The 21,761-nt window shown below is 37.9% G+C and overlaps 1 protein-coding gene across 1 annotated transcript in view; it reads left to right on the top strand.

Moving 5' to 3' along the window:
- The window catches only part of LOC140232938 (cytochrome P450 3A14-like), a 79,073-nt gene that overhangs the window by 12,755 nt on the left and 44,557 nt on the right, over positions 1–21,761 (top strand). Inside the window, exons 2-4 of the mRNA XM_072313046.1 lie at positions 10,991–11,081; positions 14,121–14,173; positions 18,837–18,933. Coding sequence (XP_072169147.1) covers positions 10,991–11,081; positions 14,121–14,173; positions 18,837–18,933 — 241 coding nt within the window. The remainder of the gene's footprint in view (positions 1–10,990; positions 11,082–14,120; positions 14,174–18,836; positions 18,934–21,761) is intronic.

The raw sequence follows: 21,761 nt of genomic DNA, 5'->3' as shown, positions 1-21,761 counted from the left end.
ATCTTTGGGTAACTCATGCGGAGCTCGACGTGAGTCGTATCGCGCTCGGCATGGTGCACTCGTTCACGCCTACGTCCATGGCCCTACAGACTGTGGTGCATCAAGGAGGTGGGAATAGCACCTCCTTGGTTGCATGCAGCTGGTTGCCATCTGGTTGTGTGGCTACTATAGATAGTAGTTCAACATCCGAAGCATGCATGACGGTCGATATTGCTCTACATGCATTGGCGTGCGAGAGAAGTACGCGAGCGCTGCTAGCACTGTTCAGCAGTATGCTCTCGTCACGAGGCGGGCGTTAGTCTAGCGGGCGACGTATTTTTAGCCTAAATCAGTGATTGGCAGTCAATAGAGGGCGCGACGATGTGGAAGTCGAGTTGACTAAAAATACCAGTCAACTCGACTTCCACATCGTCGCGCCCTCTATTGACTGCCAATCACTGATTTACAGTAGGCTAAAAATACGTCGCCCGCTAGACTAGGCGGGCGTGCGAGCGTCATGGCTCATGCATTACAGTATGTAGCCTATAACCTAGGTGGTGATACAGCTGGTCTGATGCGACGAGACTACGAACAGTGGATGCGCGCGAATACACTGCCTATGATCCAGTTGTTAATTGTCGTTGTTTTCTTATTTTTTGTTTTTAATCGGTGGCAGTCTTCTTACACGAAAAAACTAGAAATGTCGCTTTGGCGACTGGTATGCCTCCGCCATAATGCATGATTTTTCCAATAGGTCTAGATAGTACATGTGGACAATGTGTACATTTTCACAAAATTGGCAAAATATTGAAATGACAAGTTTGTCACAAAAGTGTTGAATGTTCACCTTCCTTGACCTAGGTTTAATTGGATGAATAGGAGAGCATGTATCTAGGGATTTAAGGACTTTAACTTGACTTTGACCCTTTCATACATTTAGGCATTGAGTAATTTTCAAGGTACAGGTGTGGAGAAAAAGTGCAATTTCTGAATTGAATAGTAAATTGTTACCATTTTCATCTGGCCCTTGACCCTAAAATTCATAAGATAATCACTTTCAGGTAGAACATGCATAATATGTACTAAGTTTCAAGATAACTTGAGCCACTTCGAGATATGGAGGAAAAAGTTAGTTCAGCACATTCACTTGATCTTTGACCTTTTGACCTTTGAGGCAAAAAAGAAGAAAAAAAACTTTCCAGAGAATTTCTATTAGGTTACACATGCATACACCAAGTGTAAAAAAATAATAACCCTGCTGGCATTGCATAAATATGAGGGAAATAGTAAAATTTTGAAGTGTTGCACTTGACCTTTGACCCCTGACCTTTGACCCTATGAACCCTACATTCTCTAGATAATCACTTCCAGTCAGTACATGTATATACTATGTTCCATGAAGATACCTTGAACAATTTTCCAAGGCACGAAGAAAAAAAAAGTTTTGATATTTTTACTTGACCTTTTGACCTTTGACCTCATGACCCAAACTTTCACCAGAGAATCTTAATTGGGTAATACATGTATACACTAAGTTTCAAGAAAATATCTTCAGGCATTCAATAGATATGGTGGAAATAGTGAAATTTTATGTATTTGACCTTGACCTTTTGACCTTTGACCTTGAGCATGTGCACCCAAAAGTTGATAGGCACAACTTCACCCCCTAATACACATACATGCCAAGTTTCATTAGGATACCTCAACAGGTTTTGATAGTTACCTTGTCCACAAAATTCATTACGGACGGACGGACGGAAGGACGGACGGACGGACGGACGGACGGACGGAAGGACGGACGGACGGACGGACGGACGGACGGACGGACGGACGGACAACCCGAAAACATAATGCCTCCGGCACCACTTCGTGGCGGAGGCATAAAAAACAAACCAAAAACTGCCACCGATCGTGGCGCCTAGCGGACGCGGTAGATGCGTCCACTGTTCGTAGTCTCGCCGCATCAGATGTATCGCTTGGCAAAGACAATTATCTCGCTGCTTCATACGTTTAGCTTAACAGCAAATTACAAAGACAATAAATGCATTCTCCGCCTAGACTATAGGCTATGCAATAATCCATCATGTTGAAATCAATATCACCACATTTTTTTTTTTTTTTTGTTCCTACATCTTTTTTTTTTGGGAGAATTTCAGGGGGGATATTTGTACAGGCCATCCCCCCCCCTCCTTCAAAAGTGTGTGTGTGTGTGTGGGGGGGGGGGGGATATATCCCCCATCCCCCCCCCCCCCCCTCCGGGATTTACGCCCATGGTTTACATACACTCTGTACTGGTATAACTGCTGCTGAATTACCTTCCCAACAAGAGTATTGTAACAGGGATGTGGGAAAAGAAATTTCTGACTTCCCTGATTGTAACGTCACGTTCTATGGCAGGCAAATCAATAAAGACATACAATTACGTCTGTCCGGAGGAGTCTTTTATCATTTTTTTTTTTTTTTTTTTACTTTATCGGCTCTCCGGAGGAGGGAATCTGTGAGACAGGAACATTATTCCCGACGACCAGATACAGACCGATCTTTCGGTCAAGCAAATCAATAACCTATTGTTGAACCCACAACCCGCCCGCCGACGGGAATGGCGTAACCCTGCATTTCGGTGCAGGAGTAGGCAGGAGACATCTTTTCCTTAAAAAAAACCCTATCCCCTTTCTCCTTCTCTGATTACCTAATTTGTGAATATAATAATAAATAAAGTAAGATTTTTGTAAATAATTAGAAGTAGTTAGGTTTTATAATTGAATTTAAATGAATATCTAAATCAATATATATTTTGGTGTAAATTGTCCACCCGGCAGAGCGCTCCATAAATTTAAATGAGCAACAACAAGAACAATAACTGTTTCAGAAATTAGGACAAGTCATCTGGGCAAAATGCCTGGACGCCAGGAATGAGATTTGACGCACATGCATCCACACATATTTTCGCGTAAATACTCAATGCTGAGTGATACATGCCATTAAAACCAAAGCAACAACAACAATATCACGCAATTTGACTGACCAAGAGTGGACGTCTATATGATGGGCTGGTTGTTGGAATTTTGTTGTTTTTCCCCCTTTTTGTGGCTAAATGGATTCAAGATTGTGGATAGAATCACTCATAGGTAAGCAATCATTCTGGCCTATATTTGCACCCCATCTTGCACAACTAAGGATTTAGTATAGACCTATACTATATAGAGCTGTACACTGTAAAAACATCGGTGTTAGATTTAACACCATGGGTGTTAAATTTAACACCGATCAAGTGTTAATAAAGGACCACACCCACAGGTGTAGAAAATGCACTGTGATGGTGTTGAAAAGTGTTCACCTGACACTTCGTGGTGTTAATTTGACACTGTCCCTGGTGATATTTTGACACTGTACTGGTGTTGATTAAAAAATGACACCACATGGTGTTGATTTGATATTTGTTGGTGTTAATATCAATGGTTTAACACCCGTCCAGCTTCAGTAAGAGACCACACCAGCTGGTGTTACTGTGGTGTAAATTTATTTTCACATTTTTTCAAAAATCTGGTATTTTAACGTAAAATTCTTGATCGTCTTGTTTAAATCAAAAATCAACAAGAAGTGCAGTTACTAAGAAACTCTTCAAAGAACAGTTTTATATTTGGAAATGACACCCGGAGGTGTTAATTTAACACCATAAATGAGCACCGAAAATTTAACACCGGACTTTTTGCAGTGTAGATTTACACATAGATTTTGAATCTCTCGCCCTTAACTATTCAGTAGCGCCAATATGGCTGCCGCAAACCCCCCCCCCCCCCCCCCCGGATGCATTTATGGATTCGGAAGTGGGTCTTGCGACGTGAGATGACGAATTTCAAACTATTGTGTCTGGTAGACAAGTCCATCTTAAAAAGAGGAAAATACGAGAAGGAAGTGTTGGTGTTGAGGACCTCACAACAAGAGTGGACTCCTCTTCGGAGGGTGACCATTTCGATAAATCTATGAATGGTAATGAACAGTTTGGTACACCCCGCTCTAAACCACCTGATCTGAGATTATACATATATGTCCAGTAGACAAGAAAAAGACTTTGACAAACACAAGCCTGGATATGGTAGCCAAAGCTATCCATACCTGTTGTGGCTCTCCACCACAATTTGTTAAGCCGACGCGAAATGGCATTATGGTGAAATGCAGAAATGAGAAACAGTTCAGAAAACTGATGGAACTTCAAACGATCGGTACCCTGCCAGTAAAAGCACAAGATCAAATGTACACGGTGAGAGGAGTAATATCTGGTATCCCCACGGAAATGTCTGAGACAGAAATTCAGATTGAATTGAAAGAGCAAAAAGTATAATGAGAATAATGAGAAAGGAACAAAAGAATACGCAAAAAAAAACAACCCCCAAAACCTCAGGGAACGGAGAAACGAAGCTCACCCCGACACGCTGCAGTGTCATACTATTCATTGAAGCAACAACACTACCCCAAGACATTGTTTTATGCTTTCAGAAATTCCAGGTCAAACAATATATTCCCCCAGTACTCAGGTGCTTCCAATGCCAAAGATTTGGGCACACAATTGCAGATTGTAAAGCAAAACAAAGATGCGTAAGATGCGGCGGCCCGCATACCTTCGAAGAATGCCCCTAGAAGGATACGCCATAATGCATGAAGAAAACCACTCAGCCGCTTAGGGTGGGATTTCACGGAGCACGCGAACGATTTGCGAAGGACGCGAATGACAAAATCCAACATTCGGAAAAGTTTTTCTCCGAATGTTTTCCGACAATGAAACCGAAAACTATTCTTGCGCAATTTGTGCGAAGTTTTCACGACGTATGTGCGAATGTCGTGTGTATCATTGCTAAAGTACAGCATGTTACGTACACGAAGAACACGCGACGGAAATGCGAACAACGAAAAATTTTCAATAATTATGGGAGAAAATGTACCCAAGGAGAGGTGGAAGCTGTCTTGAGTTGAATTTTTTTCTTTCCTCTATTTCTCCTTTCTTTTTCTCTCATTTTTCTATTGTGTGCTTGCCTACATTTTTCTCCTGGGACGTATCTCCACTAGTAAAGCATATGATCTCTTTTTTTTTTTTTTGCAGTTCCTCCAACACATAATCTTTATACTTCAAATGAAATTTTACATACTTTAGATTAATTTTAACTGTATTCTGCGATTTTTTTTTTTGTATTTCAAACATTTCTTTCTCTTTGCTAGTCTTTAATTTCTTTTGTTACTATAGTTGTTAATAATTGTTTGATGTTTAGGTGTATGCTACGATTTTTATTTGTAGAAAACGTATAGGTCATACATCCCCCAAACGTGCGCTAAACGTTCGCGAGAATGTCTCAAAAGGTACGCGAACAGTTTGCGATTACGTCGTCAAATGATCGCAAAAACTTCGCAGATTTCGCGTAACATACGCGAGACATTCTCCAAAGTTTCGGAGTCTGTTTGGGGTTTCACGAACATTTTGCGAACATCACGCGTGTCTTGCGAAGGTCTTACGCATATGACGAGGCTTTAAAGACACTTTCGAGAACAATTCACGAGCAAATCACGACCAAGTGTGCGGAAAAGGTTCGCAGAAAATTTCAAACTTTTTTGAAATTCTCGCCGAAGTAAAAACGACATTCGCGAACAATTGACGACGCTTCCGAACCCTCACGTTCGTTTGGCGATCTTTTGCAGACCAAAATGCGAATGCTGGATTTTGCCATTCGCGTCCTTCGCAAATCGTTCGCGTGCTCCGTGAAATCCCACCCTTACAGCGGATACCGAGAGGTTTAACATAGAAACGTTAAAGAGAAACGTTAAAGTACGAAACTCGCAAACATTCTTGTCCGCCAGCGTGGGGGGGGGGGGGGGGATTCTCCTGCGTGCTGGAAAATCCCTCCTCGCAACAAGCCCGAGTAGCTTGCCCCGAAAGGTGTGACACGGCCTTTATGTTATAGCGCTTTAGTATGTTCACCCTTTAGGCATCCCATGTCTCTTCCGAGGACTCGCATGCAGAGTTGTTGTTGTTTTTTTTTTTTCAGCTTTATTCAATTCGTATTATTACACTACATTGTCAACATTGCTAAATCAACTGTTCTTACGTCTGCAGAATGTGGTTGTCTGTTTATCATTAATAAGCAAGTTTGTGCATGCTCAGAACAGGTTTTTTTTTTTCCTTTCTCTGAATGTCTGCGTCACGAAAATCTAAAGTTCCCTAATATCTGATAGGGATACTTACTGGTGGTATGTGAAGGAAAATCTCTATTCTGTATTCAAGTCAAATCTTATAAGAGTGACACAAGATGAGTGGAACAAAAACCTTCATTGCAATTAACAAAATGAATACGAAGTTACAGGAATTTTTAAAGTTGAACATACCTCTGTGAAACTACTGATCAAAAACACAACTTTGGCATTAAAATGATGGACGACTCAATAGGTAAAGTTTACTACAATTGTAATTAAACCTCAGAAACTACATATCTATGGTTGATGCTGTATCTGTGTAATGAATATATTTCTTTCTATTCTTTGTAAGCATTTAATGAGGGAATGTTAGCACGGTTAGAAATAGAAAAAAAGATCTTATGAGCCCTCCCTTGGTCATTTCATCCTGTTTGTTCCTGTCGCAAAATTTTACCAGCCTCTTATCAAATTCAAACCGAAATCGTAAATTGGCTCCACATTTCACAAGATGAAAGTTTCCTGTTTCACTCTCAAATCTGCATTTTTTTCTTTTATATTTCTTTGTGAATCTGTGCAGCATCAATAAAGACACCTACTTTCATCTACACTGTTTTCCCAGTATATGAGATGCAATAATATTCAGAGTTGCCAATTTGCTAATAAGAGCATAGTTTCTGCAGCAAAATTCCAAGGATCTTGGTGGGTCTAATAAGATGGCACGATGTATACAAAAGTTTACCTACAGTTTCCATCATATGTCACAGGTTAAAGCCCCTTGCCAGCATTTGCAGTTGAAAAACAAAACAAAACAAAACAAAACTAACAGTTTCAGTGCCTCGGCATAGTTCTACACTGTGAGTAGGGATAAAAATAACCGACATGAAAATCATTGTTAAGTGTTGTTGAATATACAAAATGTGAGCAATTTGATTTTATTGAAAACCGTTTCTAGAATAAACCATCTCCAAGACAGTTTATTGAGAAAACTAGAGATATCTATTTATATTTGCAGCTTTATTGCTAAATTTTTGTATGGTATAGGGTGTTTTGTGATACAAATTGCTGAACTATACCTATGCATTACATGTGCTAATGCATACATTTTTTTTTTTATTTAATCACTGTTCCCAATGTTAGTGGCTTTGATAAGAGACAATAATACTCAGGAAAGTCTGCTGGAAGTACTGTTTAAAATCCCAGCAGAAACATGAGAAAATTTGAAGAATGGAAAGGAACACAAAAGCTGCCAAGAAGTCCAGATGAAATGCTGAATTCCACAGCCAAAATAATCATCCCCATGCCAAAATAAAGATATACCATGAGAAGTTAAGATGCTCAATGTTCTACATCAACAATGATTTTAATCAAATGTACCATGTATCATCTTGACACATAAAAAGAACATGAAAAAATGTGAATGTGTTGGACTAAGAATATGGCTTATCTGAATTAAACAAATTTAAGATTAAAGTATGTGTGTAAAATCAAGAATTGCATGAAGATTAGAGGAATTAAATCATTAAAAAACAAACAGACAATGAGAATGGCACAGTTTTACATGAATTGAAAAATAAAGAAGAATGATTTTTGCCACTCTTATACAAAAACTAAAACAACCATAAATAGCCTACAGCCCTTAAAGGCACACATTTGATTTGTGGGATTATTAGATGATGGGCACTATCGAATCCTTTGGATGTGTTTGCAGGCACAAAATAATGAAGGGCTCGTAATTCATTTTTCTTTTTAAGATAAGAGGGAGGGGATTTTTAGTAATACACAGCCTCAGAGTAATATGATAAGAGTAGGTTCTCTTCAAAGAGAAATTTGGCTGATTTTAGACCAAAATGAGTGCATTAGTAATTGATATACGATGTAAGTTGATCATGTGGAATGGCAAATGTGAAAAATAAACTGTTCGGATTTGCTAATTCCACCCAAGAACCCTGAAATATACCAACGTACATTGTATTATGTAAAGGACTAGTGTTATGATCTTATTTTTTACCATCTTTTACCGTATGGGGAAAAAAACCATATACATTATTCATTTGTTTGGCCTCAAGCATTTTTCTTTATACCCATTCTCATGTCTACCTACCTTGCTGCTTTGCGAAAGTTAGAAGAAAGGAGAACAAGATGGGGGAAATTTCAAATATTTTCCAGAATCCTTACCCCAAACAATGGCTCTAACGTCAATAAAATGTAGTAACATTATTGTCAATAGAGAATAAAATAATGTCGGCAGAAGATAAAGAAATACATGGCGTAGGCCTGTTATCTCAGTGTTCCATATTCCCGTGTTGTCAGATAATAGCAAAATTTTAGATCTATACTATGACAAGAAGTGAATGCTAAGACGATGCTATTAGGCAAAAAAAAATGGTGTTCTGCACATGCGCGCGAGAGCTGCTTTCATTGTCCACGCGGAAGCTGTGTCGTCTTAGCGTTTGGATGGCAGATCTAAACGCGCTAATACACAACACTCATGTGTATGTTTCATACAACGGTGCAGGAGTTGTGTTTCAAACATAAATTCCCATTAAACAGCCAAACATATATATTTTTTTAAATGTAGAATTACAAATGGGTTGACTGCAAAATGATTCTAGAATGACAATAAATGACATACCCAAATAACAGGCAAAATGGGGAAAAATAGCACTGTCTATTCGTGCGGGTATATCACGAGAGGAGAATGTGGACCATCCAAACCCTCTGCCTTAATCTAGCTGAAGTCATAAAGATGAGGAAGATGAAATGACCATCCTGCCTCACCAGAGCAGATACTATATACGCCATATATTTCATGGTGTTTTCATTTTCATGAGATGTTCAAGTGTAGTAATATCCTTGTAATCAACAACTTGGCAAAATGTTGCCTTGGAGTAAAACAGAAATGCAAAGCATAATACAAGGTAATGTCCCATCTCAAGAGAAAACTAACCATCAGATGTATTTTCTCTATAGAGAAAATACATCTGATGGTTAGTTTTCTCTTGAGATGGGACAATACTTATTTCTCAATCCGTCTTTCCTGTGGCTCTAGGTCTATTGCAAATTTAACTGCTGTCAAGATACTGTTATACAAGTCTTGAACGCTCCAAACAATCTCATCGGGACTACCACATGACTATCGCGTGAATTTGAATGCACGAGTAGGAATTGCAATGTTTGCATTTGGAAATCGAACGCCCAAATGTGAATTTGATTGGACGAAAACGAAATAGAACGCCCATGAATAAAACTGATCGCTCGGATTCTGAATTTGATTACCCGAATATTTTCGCGTGCGTGCGCTGTGTGAATTTGAAGGCACATTAATGAAATGGAATGACAAAAGTTTGAAATTGACCGGAAAACCTACTTGCTGGGTCGCTTTTCAAAAGAATTCACCTACCTGCTGCTTGTAGTATCATGGCTGTTCGTTTTATTATTTTTTTTTCTGTAGATTTTTTTACGCAAGGTCTATGCATGCTAACCGTGATATATCATCTTACATTGGTTGTTATACATTTGTATATTTCACTCAGACATGTTACTGTTTGCCTCCGGTGTCTACATTTTCATTTAAAAAGTGAGAAATCAATGAATCACAGCAGTACAAAATCAAATAAGTCAAGGCCATGACTCAGTGTTACAATGCATATTTTAACTTTCAAAAACGTTGATTTTTGTGTTGATTGCGCAGCTCGTGTAAGTCTAAATTTGATTATCTTAGTTTATGTTGTGATTAAAGGAGAACTTCGGATGATTTTCAGACTTTTACTAAATTGGTTATACTAGATGCAGAGTTGCAGATTTTATATAGAGTAGGATAAAGAATACGAATGCTTTAAAATTCATAACAAATCAGACGTTTTCACATCAGCCCCATAAAAATCCAAGCTCGAAAATATATATATATATATATATATATATATTTTTTGCGATCGCAAATGAGCGCTTTTTCATTTCCTATTCACATCAGCCCGAAGAGAATTAGCCCGAATTTTTTTTCGAGCTAATTCGACAGCTGAGCATGCGCAAACAGTGTCGGGTATACCAGTAGAGCGCACGCTTTCGGGTCACACACGCTAGGCCATGATGGGATGCATCGCGCTAATTTCTTGAGGCGATTTCACATTATCAAATATCGCCCTAGTTCGCTATGTTATCCCGCTATTTCAGAAATTTCCCGAGTTGGACTCGAGAAATTTTCTCGATCAGAGCGATACAATTAGCGCGTTAATTTGTGTTCACATTATCAAATAGCGCGCTATTTCGTGATCGCTTTAATTTCCCAAGTAAGAAAATAGCGCGTTATTTCGAAACATCGGGCTGATGTGAAAACGCCTAGTGATCAAGGTTGATGAGACAACAGCATCACAAGCATTAGGCCTACTGAGTGCTTATGAAAGGAAGAAATTCTACACAGACGAACTCGTTTGGACAGTGGTATTGTATTACATTGTATTATATTTCTATAGTGCTGGAATAAATGGGATTCCTATGTCATTATCTTTGTTCAGTGTACTTTATTTCGGATTGTCAGACGATTGGTTTAACAGCTAAAAAAACACAGTAATTTTCACAAATCTATTGGGGCCTATATATGGCACTACCGATAGTTTAATGTGCTGCATATTGTGAAAGTAGGAAAAGCGCCTGGCAGTCCATTTGAAGATGTTGTTGTTTCAATGCTAAGCATCAGAAAATACAAAGTACATTCATACCCAAGTCTTTCCTTCCCTTTCTTTTTTTTTTTTTTTTTTTTGGTAGCATGTAATGATTATTATACATTATGACGTCATTTGAGGCATGTTTTGGACTGTAATTCTTTCCCGTTTAGACATGACTCGTGGAGCCATACTTACTGGTGGCGGAAGGGCGTGATCTACGAGCCGGCCTTACCAATCTTGGGTAACACCGTGTTATTTATGGTACATCCAATTACTAAACTCCTCAAAAAAAGTTCTGCAAGTCCAATTTGATGTATTGTATTTCTCTTAAAACTACATCATTTCACTCAAATGTGACATCATAATAGTCAAGGCGCTAATTCCTGTAAGAGGCTTAATTAAGGAGTTCGTTCAACCCACCCCGCAGAAAAGGTTTGACCAGACAAGGTGGTAGATGGGACCTCTATGAACATCCCCAGGTAGTATGTGGTTCCAAATTGTGGTGTCAGTAGAATTTTACTGGCCACTTTTCATCATGATTTGTTGGAACAAACGTAAAAGAGTCTGCGCACGCCAAGACTATTACACGCACCACTAGCACTGCTACAGGCGCCAGTGCCAGTGCTGCGTGTAGTAGTCTTAGAGCGCATATACTTTTTCTTCGATAAACAAGGGTTTTGCCTGCAAACTAACTTTTCACGCCAAGCTGGGTTCGGTGTAGTGTAGTTTCTAGCCGTTTTTATTTCGTCTTTATTTCAAGAGTTCAAGCAAGCCGAGTGAAAGCGCATACCCGGTGATTGTGACGACCGAATCGCAATCACTGGGTGTGTGCTCTCACTCCACTTAGCGCAATGTATACAGCGGGCTTCTGCATAATGCACAAGCTGCAACTCGGAGAAATAAAGACGAAAAAACGGCTAGAAATTAGGACTAGGGTCGGTAAACGCTTGTCGCTTTATATTTGGGGCACTGAAAACGACAAACTCACACAGTTTTTGCATCTATTCCACGAAGAATTCATCAAAACTGCATAAAACTATATATGTACATGTTGCTAGAGATGTCATCCATACAGTGGGATTCATTGTAAGTTATAATATTGTGCATGTTTACCATGGTAACCGGATGCCTAAAGGTGACTGGTAACCCCCAAAATGCCTCCTGCTGCTGCAAACATTGTTTTGGTTTTTTTTTTTTCTTATAGATGCAATAAAAAAAAACACACACACACACACTTTTTTTATTGATTTTCATTAAAAAAGTTTTCCCTGTTGCCATGGCAACCAGTATTATCCAAAATTTGTAAGCAAAGGCATAATAAACGGTCATTGAAAGAAAAATATCATTTTCGAATAGTAAAATGCATGAAAAATACATTGCATCCGTCGTACTTTCAACACAAATTTGACTTCAAAGCATAGGCAAATGTATATAGTTTTTAATAATGTATGGACACAAATTTCCCTTAAAAATAAGATGAATACAGAAAGCAAAGCCAGTATTCTATAGTAGCTCTTTCGAGTATTTACAGAGCGATGGTTATTCAAAACAATCCTGGAAAAGAGCAGAGGAAAGCAATTGATTGTTTATGTTCTTAAAGGAAGTTTATTCAAGAATACCGATAAATTCCTTTCTAAAGAAGGAATATACACGTGCGCTGGATTATCCATCAAAGAATTAAGCGTACTTTTGTGTTCGTTAGCTATTGTAAAAAAAAAATATATATACATATATATATATATATATATATATATATATATATATATATATATATCATGATATGTAAATTTTATTCAAAACGTGCAGTAATGAATTAATGCTGAGGAGAGAATGAGGGACAAATCTTGGGCGTCTTTTCCCTTTTTATCCAGACTAATTTTACAGTGTAGAACTCATCTTCAATGAGTGATGTGCACGAAAGGCAAAAGAAACAAACCTGTCTAAATTCCAGATATTTTTGGGAGTTACCAATCACCTGTAGGCATCCGGTTACCATGGTAACCATGCACAATATTATACCTTACAATATATCCCATTGTATTGCTGACATCTCTAGCAACATGCACATATATAGTTTTAAGGCGTTTCGATGAATCCTTCGTGAAATAAATGCAAAAACTGTGATAATTTTGTCATTTTCAGTGCCCCAATAGCAACAAGCGTTACCGACCCTAGTCTTAATTTCTAGCTGTTTTTATTTCGCCTTTATTTCTCTGAGTTACAGTTTGTGTATTGTGCAGAAGCCCGCTGTATTGCGCTAAGCCGAGTGAGGGTGCATTCTCAATGATTGCCACCAAAAACGGTTCGGGCGTCACAATCGCTGGGTATGCACTCTCACTTGGCTTGCTTCAACTCGGAGAAATAAAGACGAAATAAAAACGTCTGGAAACTACACTACACCGACACCAGCTTATCGTGAAAAGTTAGTTTGCAGGCAAAAACCGATGTTTGTCGCGGAAAAAGTCTTTGTACACTAAGACTATAACACGCACCACTGGCATTGGCGCCTGTAGCAGTGCTAGTGGTACGTGTAGTAGTCTTAGTGTGCGCAGACGCTTCCTCGAAGAATATGGTCATGTCGCAACTAAAATGGCCTGTAAAATTTCATTGATACCACAATTTGATATCACATACTACCTAGGGGTGTTCCAGAGGGTCCAACCGACCACCCCATGCAGTCAAACCTTTTCTGCGGGGTGGGTTGAACGAAGTCATTTTTTCTGGGTCGCTGCGCCTGGACTATAAGAAAGCCTGATTAATTTTCTTCACAACGACACTTGACTTGTTTACATTATGCATTCCTGGAATGCACGGTATGACTTAGCACTGTATGAGGAAAGGTCAAATGTGAAATGTTGCAAAATGGAGCAAACATGTTGTGTCAAAAGTATAGTTCCCATTTGCCTTGTCGTTTCAGGGATGGAATGCTCTTGAAAAGAATGCATTGTGAGATTATCATTAGATTCCAGGCTTCATCCATGAATTAAAAACTGCAGTAGTATCTGCAGTTTAAAATTAAACACAAAGGTTGTCCAAGAAGTCATCTAATGTCTAGGAAATTGGAGTTTTTGAAAGTGCTCTCATTTCAGCATTGCTTATTCCTGTGCCTTTTTCATCAAAACTGTACAATATCAATAGCAGAATCTTTAGATATTATTACAATATAGTGTATATCAAGTATTACTCTTTCGTGCATTTTGTTGCGTTATGGATAGCCTTCTTGTTTATGTTAATTCCAATTCATTTCAACAGCAACAAAAATACAAGAACCTTCATGCAAACTGATTTTATTCTTCGCAGGGTCTTCGTAAGACATTGGACATCTTGAGGGCAAAACACGGTCGAGTATATGGGTAAGTATCATGATTAACGTGAACAGTTAGTCAGAGCCCCATTGTGAATCAGTTTTTCCGATGAGGATAATGATTTTGACGATTGTTTAACTATTTTACATTGAACTAGTAATACACTGATGCTGCAGTATACTAGGTTCCTACTACTTGTCAGTATATAGAGCTGCTACTACTACAACAAGTATTTACCATGATAGTAGGAGTAATAATGATAATAATAATGATAATTACAATATTAACAATAATAATAATAATAATATTGATAATAATAATAGGTTTTCACGGTTAATTTCATACTTTCCTCATTCCAATTCATGAATGGTGTGCATTCCAATTCACACAACACACGCACTCGAAAATTTTCGGGCATTCAAATTCAGAATCCGAGCGATCAACTTCATTTATGGGAGTTCTATTTCGTTTTCGTCAAATCAAATTCATGCTTGGGCGTTCAAGTTCCATATGCGAGCATTGCATTTCCTACGGCGTGCATCCAAATTCACACGATAGTCATGTGATAGTCCTGAAGAGCTTGATTGGAGCGTTCAGTTTCACTTTAGGGGATGAAGTTCCTGCATTGTATAATCGATTTAACGAGGAAATTGTGTATTGACTCTTTTTTTTTTTTTAAAGAAAGGAGAAAGGCATACACAACTCATAAAGGTTTAGGTATAGTGTAATTATGATCGCGTAAAGGTTCTACTTTGTTCTGTGTTTACGTATTCTTTGTTTTTCATCCAAACAACACATCGAAATAATCACACTATATGCAAGCCTTCAGGAAGTAGAGATCAAGATAAGTCAAATGAATTTAATAAATTTTTTTTTCGCCAACGTTGGTAGTGATGTGCTTGCAAATATTCCAAATGTTCATGACACTCTATAAGATTCTGACAATGTGTATGAACCGGTCGATTCGTTCTCATTGCAACTTGTCACTTATGAAGAGGAGTTTAAAGTAATTCGTGGTATACGAAAAATAAGAAATTATCAGGACTTGATGGTATTTTTATGCCTCCGCCGCGAAGTGTCGCCGGAGGCATTAAGTTTTCGGGTTGTCCGTCCTTCCGTCCTTCCGTCCGTCCGTCCGTAATCAATTTTGTGGACAGCATAACTAAAAAACCGTTTGAGGTATCATAATGAAAGTTGGCAGGTATATGTATGAGAGGGTGAAGTTGTGCTTATCAACTTTTGGGTGCAGATGCTCTCGGTCAAAGGTCAGAGGTCAAGGTCAAATGCTCACGATTTCACTATTTCCCCCATATCTATGCAATGCCTGATGGTATTTTCTTGAAACTTAATGTAAACATGTATCACCAAATAAAGATTCTCTAGTGAGAGTTTGGGGTCATGGGATCAAAGTTCAAAGGTCAAAAGTCAAGTGAAAACGTTGAAATTTCACTTTTTTCTCCATATCTTGGAAATGGTTCAAGGTATCTTCATGGAACATAGTACATATGCATGTACTGACTGGCAGTGATTATCTACGGAATTTTGGGGTCATGAGGTGTAAGATCGGGGTAAAAGGTCAAGGTCAACTACATTGAATTTCACTTTTTCCATCATATTTTTGCAATGCCTGCCGGATTTTTCTTGAAACTTTGTGTATACATGTATTACCCAAGAAAGATTCTCTGGGAAGTTTTTGGCCAAAAAGTCAAAGGTCTAAAGGTCAACGGTCAAGTGAAAGTGCTAAATTTCACTTCTTCCTTGTTCCTTCTTCCTGACAGTGATTCTCGTCAGGTCATAGGGTCAAAGATCAAGGGTCAAAGACCATTTCAAGATGCTAACAATTTACTATTTAACACAGAAATTACACTTTTTCTCTGTACCTTGAAAATTACTCAATGCATAGAGACTTATATGGGTCTAAATTCAAGAAAAGGTCCACAAATCCCTCAAATACGTGCTCTCATAGAAAATGTAGCCATTCATCCAATTAAGCCTAGTTCAAGGAAAGTGAACATTCAACACATTTTAACATGTCAACTTAATATTTTGCCATTTAGGTGAAATTGTCATCACACATTGTCAAGACATACTATAAGAACTATTAGGAGAATCATACATTATGGCAGAGGCATACCAGTCGCCATTATACCGACATTTCTAGTTATGTATATGTTGAAAATAGCTGCTCCTGTTATAGCGTCTCCTAAGCTACCGTTCCATTTCTATTTTGTGTTCTGATTCTAAAATCATTGAAAAAATCGTTCATAAGCAACTATCCCGTTATATAAGATCGGGCTTTACAGAAAGCAGTGGACTACCACTTCATTGTTAAAAGTGACGAATGACTGGTTACACGCTATTGACAGAGCCAAGTTCACTGGGGCGGTTTTCATTGACATGAAAAAGGTGCTTGACACCGTGGAGCATTGCACTATGATAAAGAAGCTATACTCAATTGGTGTTTCCGATATGAAAGCCTTCGCTGGTTTGAGAATTACTTGTTTGGCCGCCAAATATGTACATACTTTTGTAATGCATTGTCGAATCCCCAGGAAGTATGTTACGGAGTACCGCAATGAAGATGCACTTTATGATTCTGCTCATAAGAAGTATACTGATCGATTTCAGAAATTACAGAACAGAGCGGGGAGAATGATCCTGAGTTTCAGCGCTCCCTATTTATTGGAGCGGTTTGACTTTGTATCTCATCAATATCCTTTATGCTCTTATGGAAGGCTATCGTTGTCAAAGCCTTGAACAGATTATTGTAAACGCGTGTTCGCCTATCGTGAGGCATCCATGTACAACAATGTTCCCTTCGATATATCCCCACCATCATGTAATTCTTTTTAGAGAGCAATACATAATTATGTTCTACACTGGATGTTATAATTTGTGATCAGGTATCCCTGTTTTATGTTAATGATTATGTTATATGGGGAGGGTTGTGGGTAGGGGGGGGGGGATATATTTGGCAGTCGGGATGGGAGGGGTAACATTTTCCAAAGTTTTTTGTAATGTTGTTGTAGTTGATGTCCTAATGTTTGGATATTTTGTTCGTATGATATTATCATAATATGTAAGTGAGTGTGTGTATAATTAGTTTCATTGTATGGAGTTTAAATTAATGTGATTATTTAATTCATTGTATGGAGTTTAAATTAATTTGATTATTTAATCTAATCATATTCTTTGATGATACTGCGTGCTGACAACCGTATACGCCCCAACACTAACCACAATAACTATGCATTAGTTCAAAAACAAACGGACACGCAATGAATACACAAAGTCCCGCAAAAGTAAACCAATAAGGTAGCAAAAACAAAAGAAAACAAAACAGCAACAACAAACAAGATGTTATCAGCTTCAATGTGGTTGTATAGTCATTTTTTTTTTCCGAAGGTGCCAGTCAACCTTCCCTATTATGCTCGTCTGTAGGCCTTAACAGCGCCTAAAATATGCCTGTATATACCTTCTCGTGAAGCCCGAGTTCAAATTATAGAATTAACAGATAGACCTATACTGCAAAATAAATAATCTTCATCATAAATCCCAATATATTCAAAGCTAAATGAAAAAGATACGCATACACGGCCCCAAAGTAACTATATAAATTCATGACTTCTTTTAGATTGAATGCAGTTATTTGGAACATGGTTGCCTATTCACGAATTTGAATGACCGACGAGATTCCATCTCCAGCTCGTGATGAATTTGAATGCTCATTGCTAAAATGGGTGCTCCTATCGTAAATTTGAATGCTCCTATCCTAAATTTGAATGCTCCTATCTTAAATTTGAATGCTTCCATAATGAATTTGAATGCTCCGATAGTGAATTCGAATGACCGGATTTGAATTTGATTGCTGATTCAGTGCTGCGAGCGTGGAATGCGTGAAATCGAATGCTCGGAACCCAAACATCGAGGAGGGGAATGATGGCCTGTACAATCATCCCACCCCTGAAATATGAAAAAAAAAAATGGGAGAAGCAGAAATGTGATTGTATCAATTTCGGCATATTGTATGACGTTCTTACGCCCACCTTCAGAAAGCTAACAGAGCTCAACAGTATTCTATCTTTTAGGATATGTATACATAAATTTCTTAAGCTCTCACTCGCTTCGGTCGCTTCTCTCGCGTTGGTAGGGGATAACCTCTCCCACACACTCCCAAGTTTGGTCCTTTTCCAAGAGACATAGTATACTTTTAGATTGACAGACTTCCAAAAGTGTTGCATCTAAAAAGATTTCCATCTGAATTCTAAAAATGCACAGGGTTCTTCGTATGCAGGGGTGTCAACCCTGGAGGACGGGGGTGGGGAGGGGGCAAACATCATTGTCAACTTATCCCAAAATCCCGAAATTAGTGTGCACCAGATCGCTTAATTTCTGGTCTGAAAATCTTCCTAGTGTGGGAGTGGGGATACCCACCCCCGCACTGTTGCGCCGGTCCTGTTATAGGCTTGTTATCGTGACTGTGACTATCGCCGATCTCCCCCCCCCCCCCCCTCCTCGGTACGGATTTACGCCGTTGGAACTTGAATGCAAAAGTATGAAATTGATCGGGAAATTCTATAATAATGATTAGAAGAATTGAAAGAGTATGATGTAAGATGTAAGAAAGATGGCTTACAATAAAAGAAGCACCGGCTTCCATCATACATGGTACATTGTCACGAAATCAATATTGTCAAATTCATTCATATAGGATATTTAGCTTTACCATTCCAATGTTGGTCGTTGGGGAGTTGGACCTGTTGCGACACATCTTGGTGAAGAATTTTGATAATTTCCACAACAGACCGGTGAGTTCAATTAGTTGTTTTTTTTTTCATTTTGATTTGTTCTTTTCTATTTATTGGTTTCTACATTATCATTGTATACATATCAAACACACATTGTTGATAGCATAATATGCATAACATTATCAATACATACGTTGTTTACAATGTTGTATAACTAAAGATTCCGGACATTGTGGACCTATGTCACAGATGATAATAGATGCACGCCACATGGACGTAGGACTACCTCAGACTATTTATTACCAGGCTTTTGGATACAATGCAATTCATTGTGTGTGTGGTTTTTTTTTTTTCATTAACTTCAAAACAAATTATATCATAAGCATATTTACATTAGAGAGGGAAAAAATAAACGATAGTCAACAAATAGAGATTTTGCATACTTATTACATACTTAATTATGTTTAGATGGGAAAAGAAAACTTAGAGGTCCATTATAAGCCACTAAAGAGTTTTTCTTTTCAAAAATACTTACAACTTCATAACACAAAAATGATTAGTGGAACAAACAGCAGAGAGACAGCAACATAACATGACTAAACTGAGGGGGGGGGGGTACCATTGTAAGGAATGGGGCAAAATCAAATTAGAGGGGAAAAAGGGAAGAAAGAGAAAGAATGCCTACACGCTGAACAAGAGTAATGGACAGTGTCTGTACAAAGTGCCTATACAATTTTGTGTGGTCGCAGTGTGATGCCAGAATGACTTCGGATTTTTTGTTTTGTTTTCGATAAGTATACATGATGTGTTTTGCCCATTTACTCCTTTTCTCTATCTTTTAAGGCTTTCGTATCTTCAAGCTGTATGTTTATTGGACGACAGTCTCCTGCATTCACACTCCCAATACATGCGCCATTATTCAGTCAGATCACTTGTTTCACTATATCCCGAGTGGTTCCCAATTGATGTGTTTTCTTATTCTTTCTTTCAATCTGCATATATACACGTATATCTCAATCTTGTGGTTTATACACACTGTATGTTTCATTGTCTTGAAAAAAAATGACTGTGTTTCATTTGTAATGTATATTCAATGCAGAAAATTCCTAATGAATTCATGTAAATTGAATTGAAAAAAGAGGGGATTAAGGAAATGCTTCGGACAGCTGGTGACTGCTCGCAGCTGTGCAAAAAAAAAAAAAAAAATTCAAATGAGATGCCGTATTTCATTGCGTAGTAATGGCGTTTTTCATTGCATAATGATGAATTTAATGACTCTTTGCCATAACCATACACTGCAAAAAGTCCGGTGTTAAATAGTGAACACCGAGCTGGTGTTAAATTTTCGGTGCTCATTTATGGTGCTAAATTAACACCTCCGGGTGTCATTTCCAAATTTTGAACTGTTTTTTGAAGAGTTTCTTAGTAACTGCACTTCTTGTTGATTTTTAATTCAAACAAGACGATCAAGAATTTTACATTAAAATACTAGATTTTTGAAAAAAATGTGAAAATAAATTTACACCAAAGTAATACCAGCTGGTGTGGTCTCTTAGTGAAGCTGGACGGGTGTTAAACCATTGATATTAACACCAACAAACGTCAAATCAACACCAACACCAACACCTGTGGGTGTGGTCCTTTATTGAAGTTTGATCGGTGTTAGATTTAACACCCGTGGTGTTAAATCTAACACCGATGTTTTTACAGTGTATAGGTAATGAAAATTGATATCTCAGCGAGATTTCAAAAACTCATTTCAAATTACGCTTTAAAGAGTATAATGATGGAGATTTTTTTTTTCTTTTTTATATTTGAACTCCACAATTTAGGGCCGGTGCATATATACGTATTCTGAGCTAACAAGGTTCTCAGGAGGGGTGAATGACACTCATTCGACCACCTATTGGGATACTCAGTAATCATGAAAATATTGATTTCTTGGAAACATTGAATTAAAAATACTGGGAAGGCACATTTGTGTTGTATTTTAACATGAACTGACCCAGCTGAAAAAGAAACAAATCTTTAAATCTTCAAACATTATATTCAGTGAATAGTGAATCTGAATAGGAACGTGATGAAATCCTAAAAATGATACAAAGTATTTTTTCTGCAGTAACAATAATTTATCAAATAAAGTTTGTTAGTCGCTACTCCATAATTATTAGAAAAGGTAGTATTAAAGAAAAACACAACGTTAGCAAAGAAGACGACGGAATACCAATATCATGTGACATTATCTTACTTATGTTAATGTTATGAGTCCTCCACGAAAATTTATTATCCACTCTGATACCGAGAAACTTTATGTGGGAAACACGTTGTAATCGAGTGTCATCAAAAATAAGATCTGTACTTAATATTTCTATGGAATTGCTAAAAATCATATACTTCGTTTTCTGAAGATTGAGTGATAAATCGTTTGCTCTTAACCATTGAGCATGTTGAGTCACGCTTTTCAATTTAGAGATGACGGTGTCTACGAGAGTAACTGGGTTATGATGAGAAAAGAAAAGATTGGAATCATTAGCAATAAGTATAAATGAGAGTATGTCAGATGATCTGCAAAAGTCATTGATATAATCAATAACAACTAAAGGTCCTAATAAACTACCCTGAGGGACGCCACATTTAATAGATTTGAGACTTGAGTTATTCTCGTTCGAGATATGTATTGTTTTCGGTTTTGCAATGTAACCAAGCAATTAATGTAACCGAGCAACATAATAAAAGCTGTTTGACGTAAAGGATGAAACGTAGAGGATGCAATGTAAATGATGCTGTGGCGATGTGAGACCTTATATAGTGAGTTGACAATAACAATAACACGTTGTTTAGAAAGGAATTAAAGGATGAAAGTGATGATAATCTGTTTCTAGGAATAC

Source organism: Diadema setosum, chromosome 9 (assembly GCF_964275005.1).
Source record: "Diadema setosum chromosome 9, eeDiaSeto1, whole genome shotgun sequence".
Taxonomy (NCBI): domain Eukaryota; kingdom Metazoa; phylum Echinodermata; class Echinoidea; order Diadematoida; family Diadematidae; genus Diadema; species Diadema setosum.
Note: the sequence above shows the minus strand (reverse complement) of the source record. Positions and strands in the feature narration are given on the sequence as shown.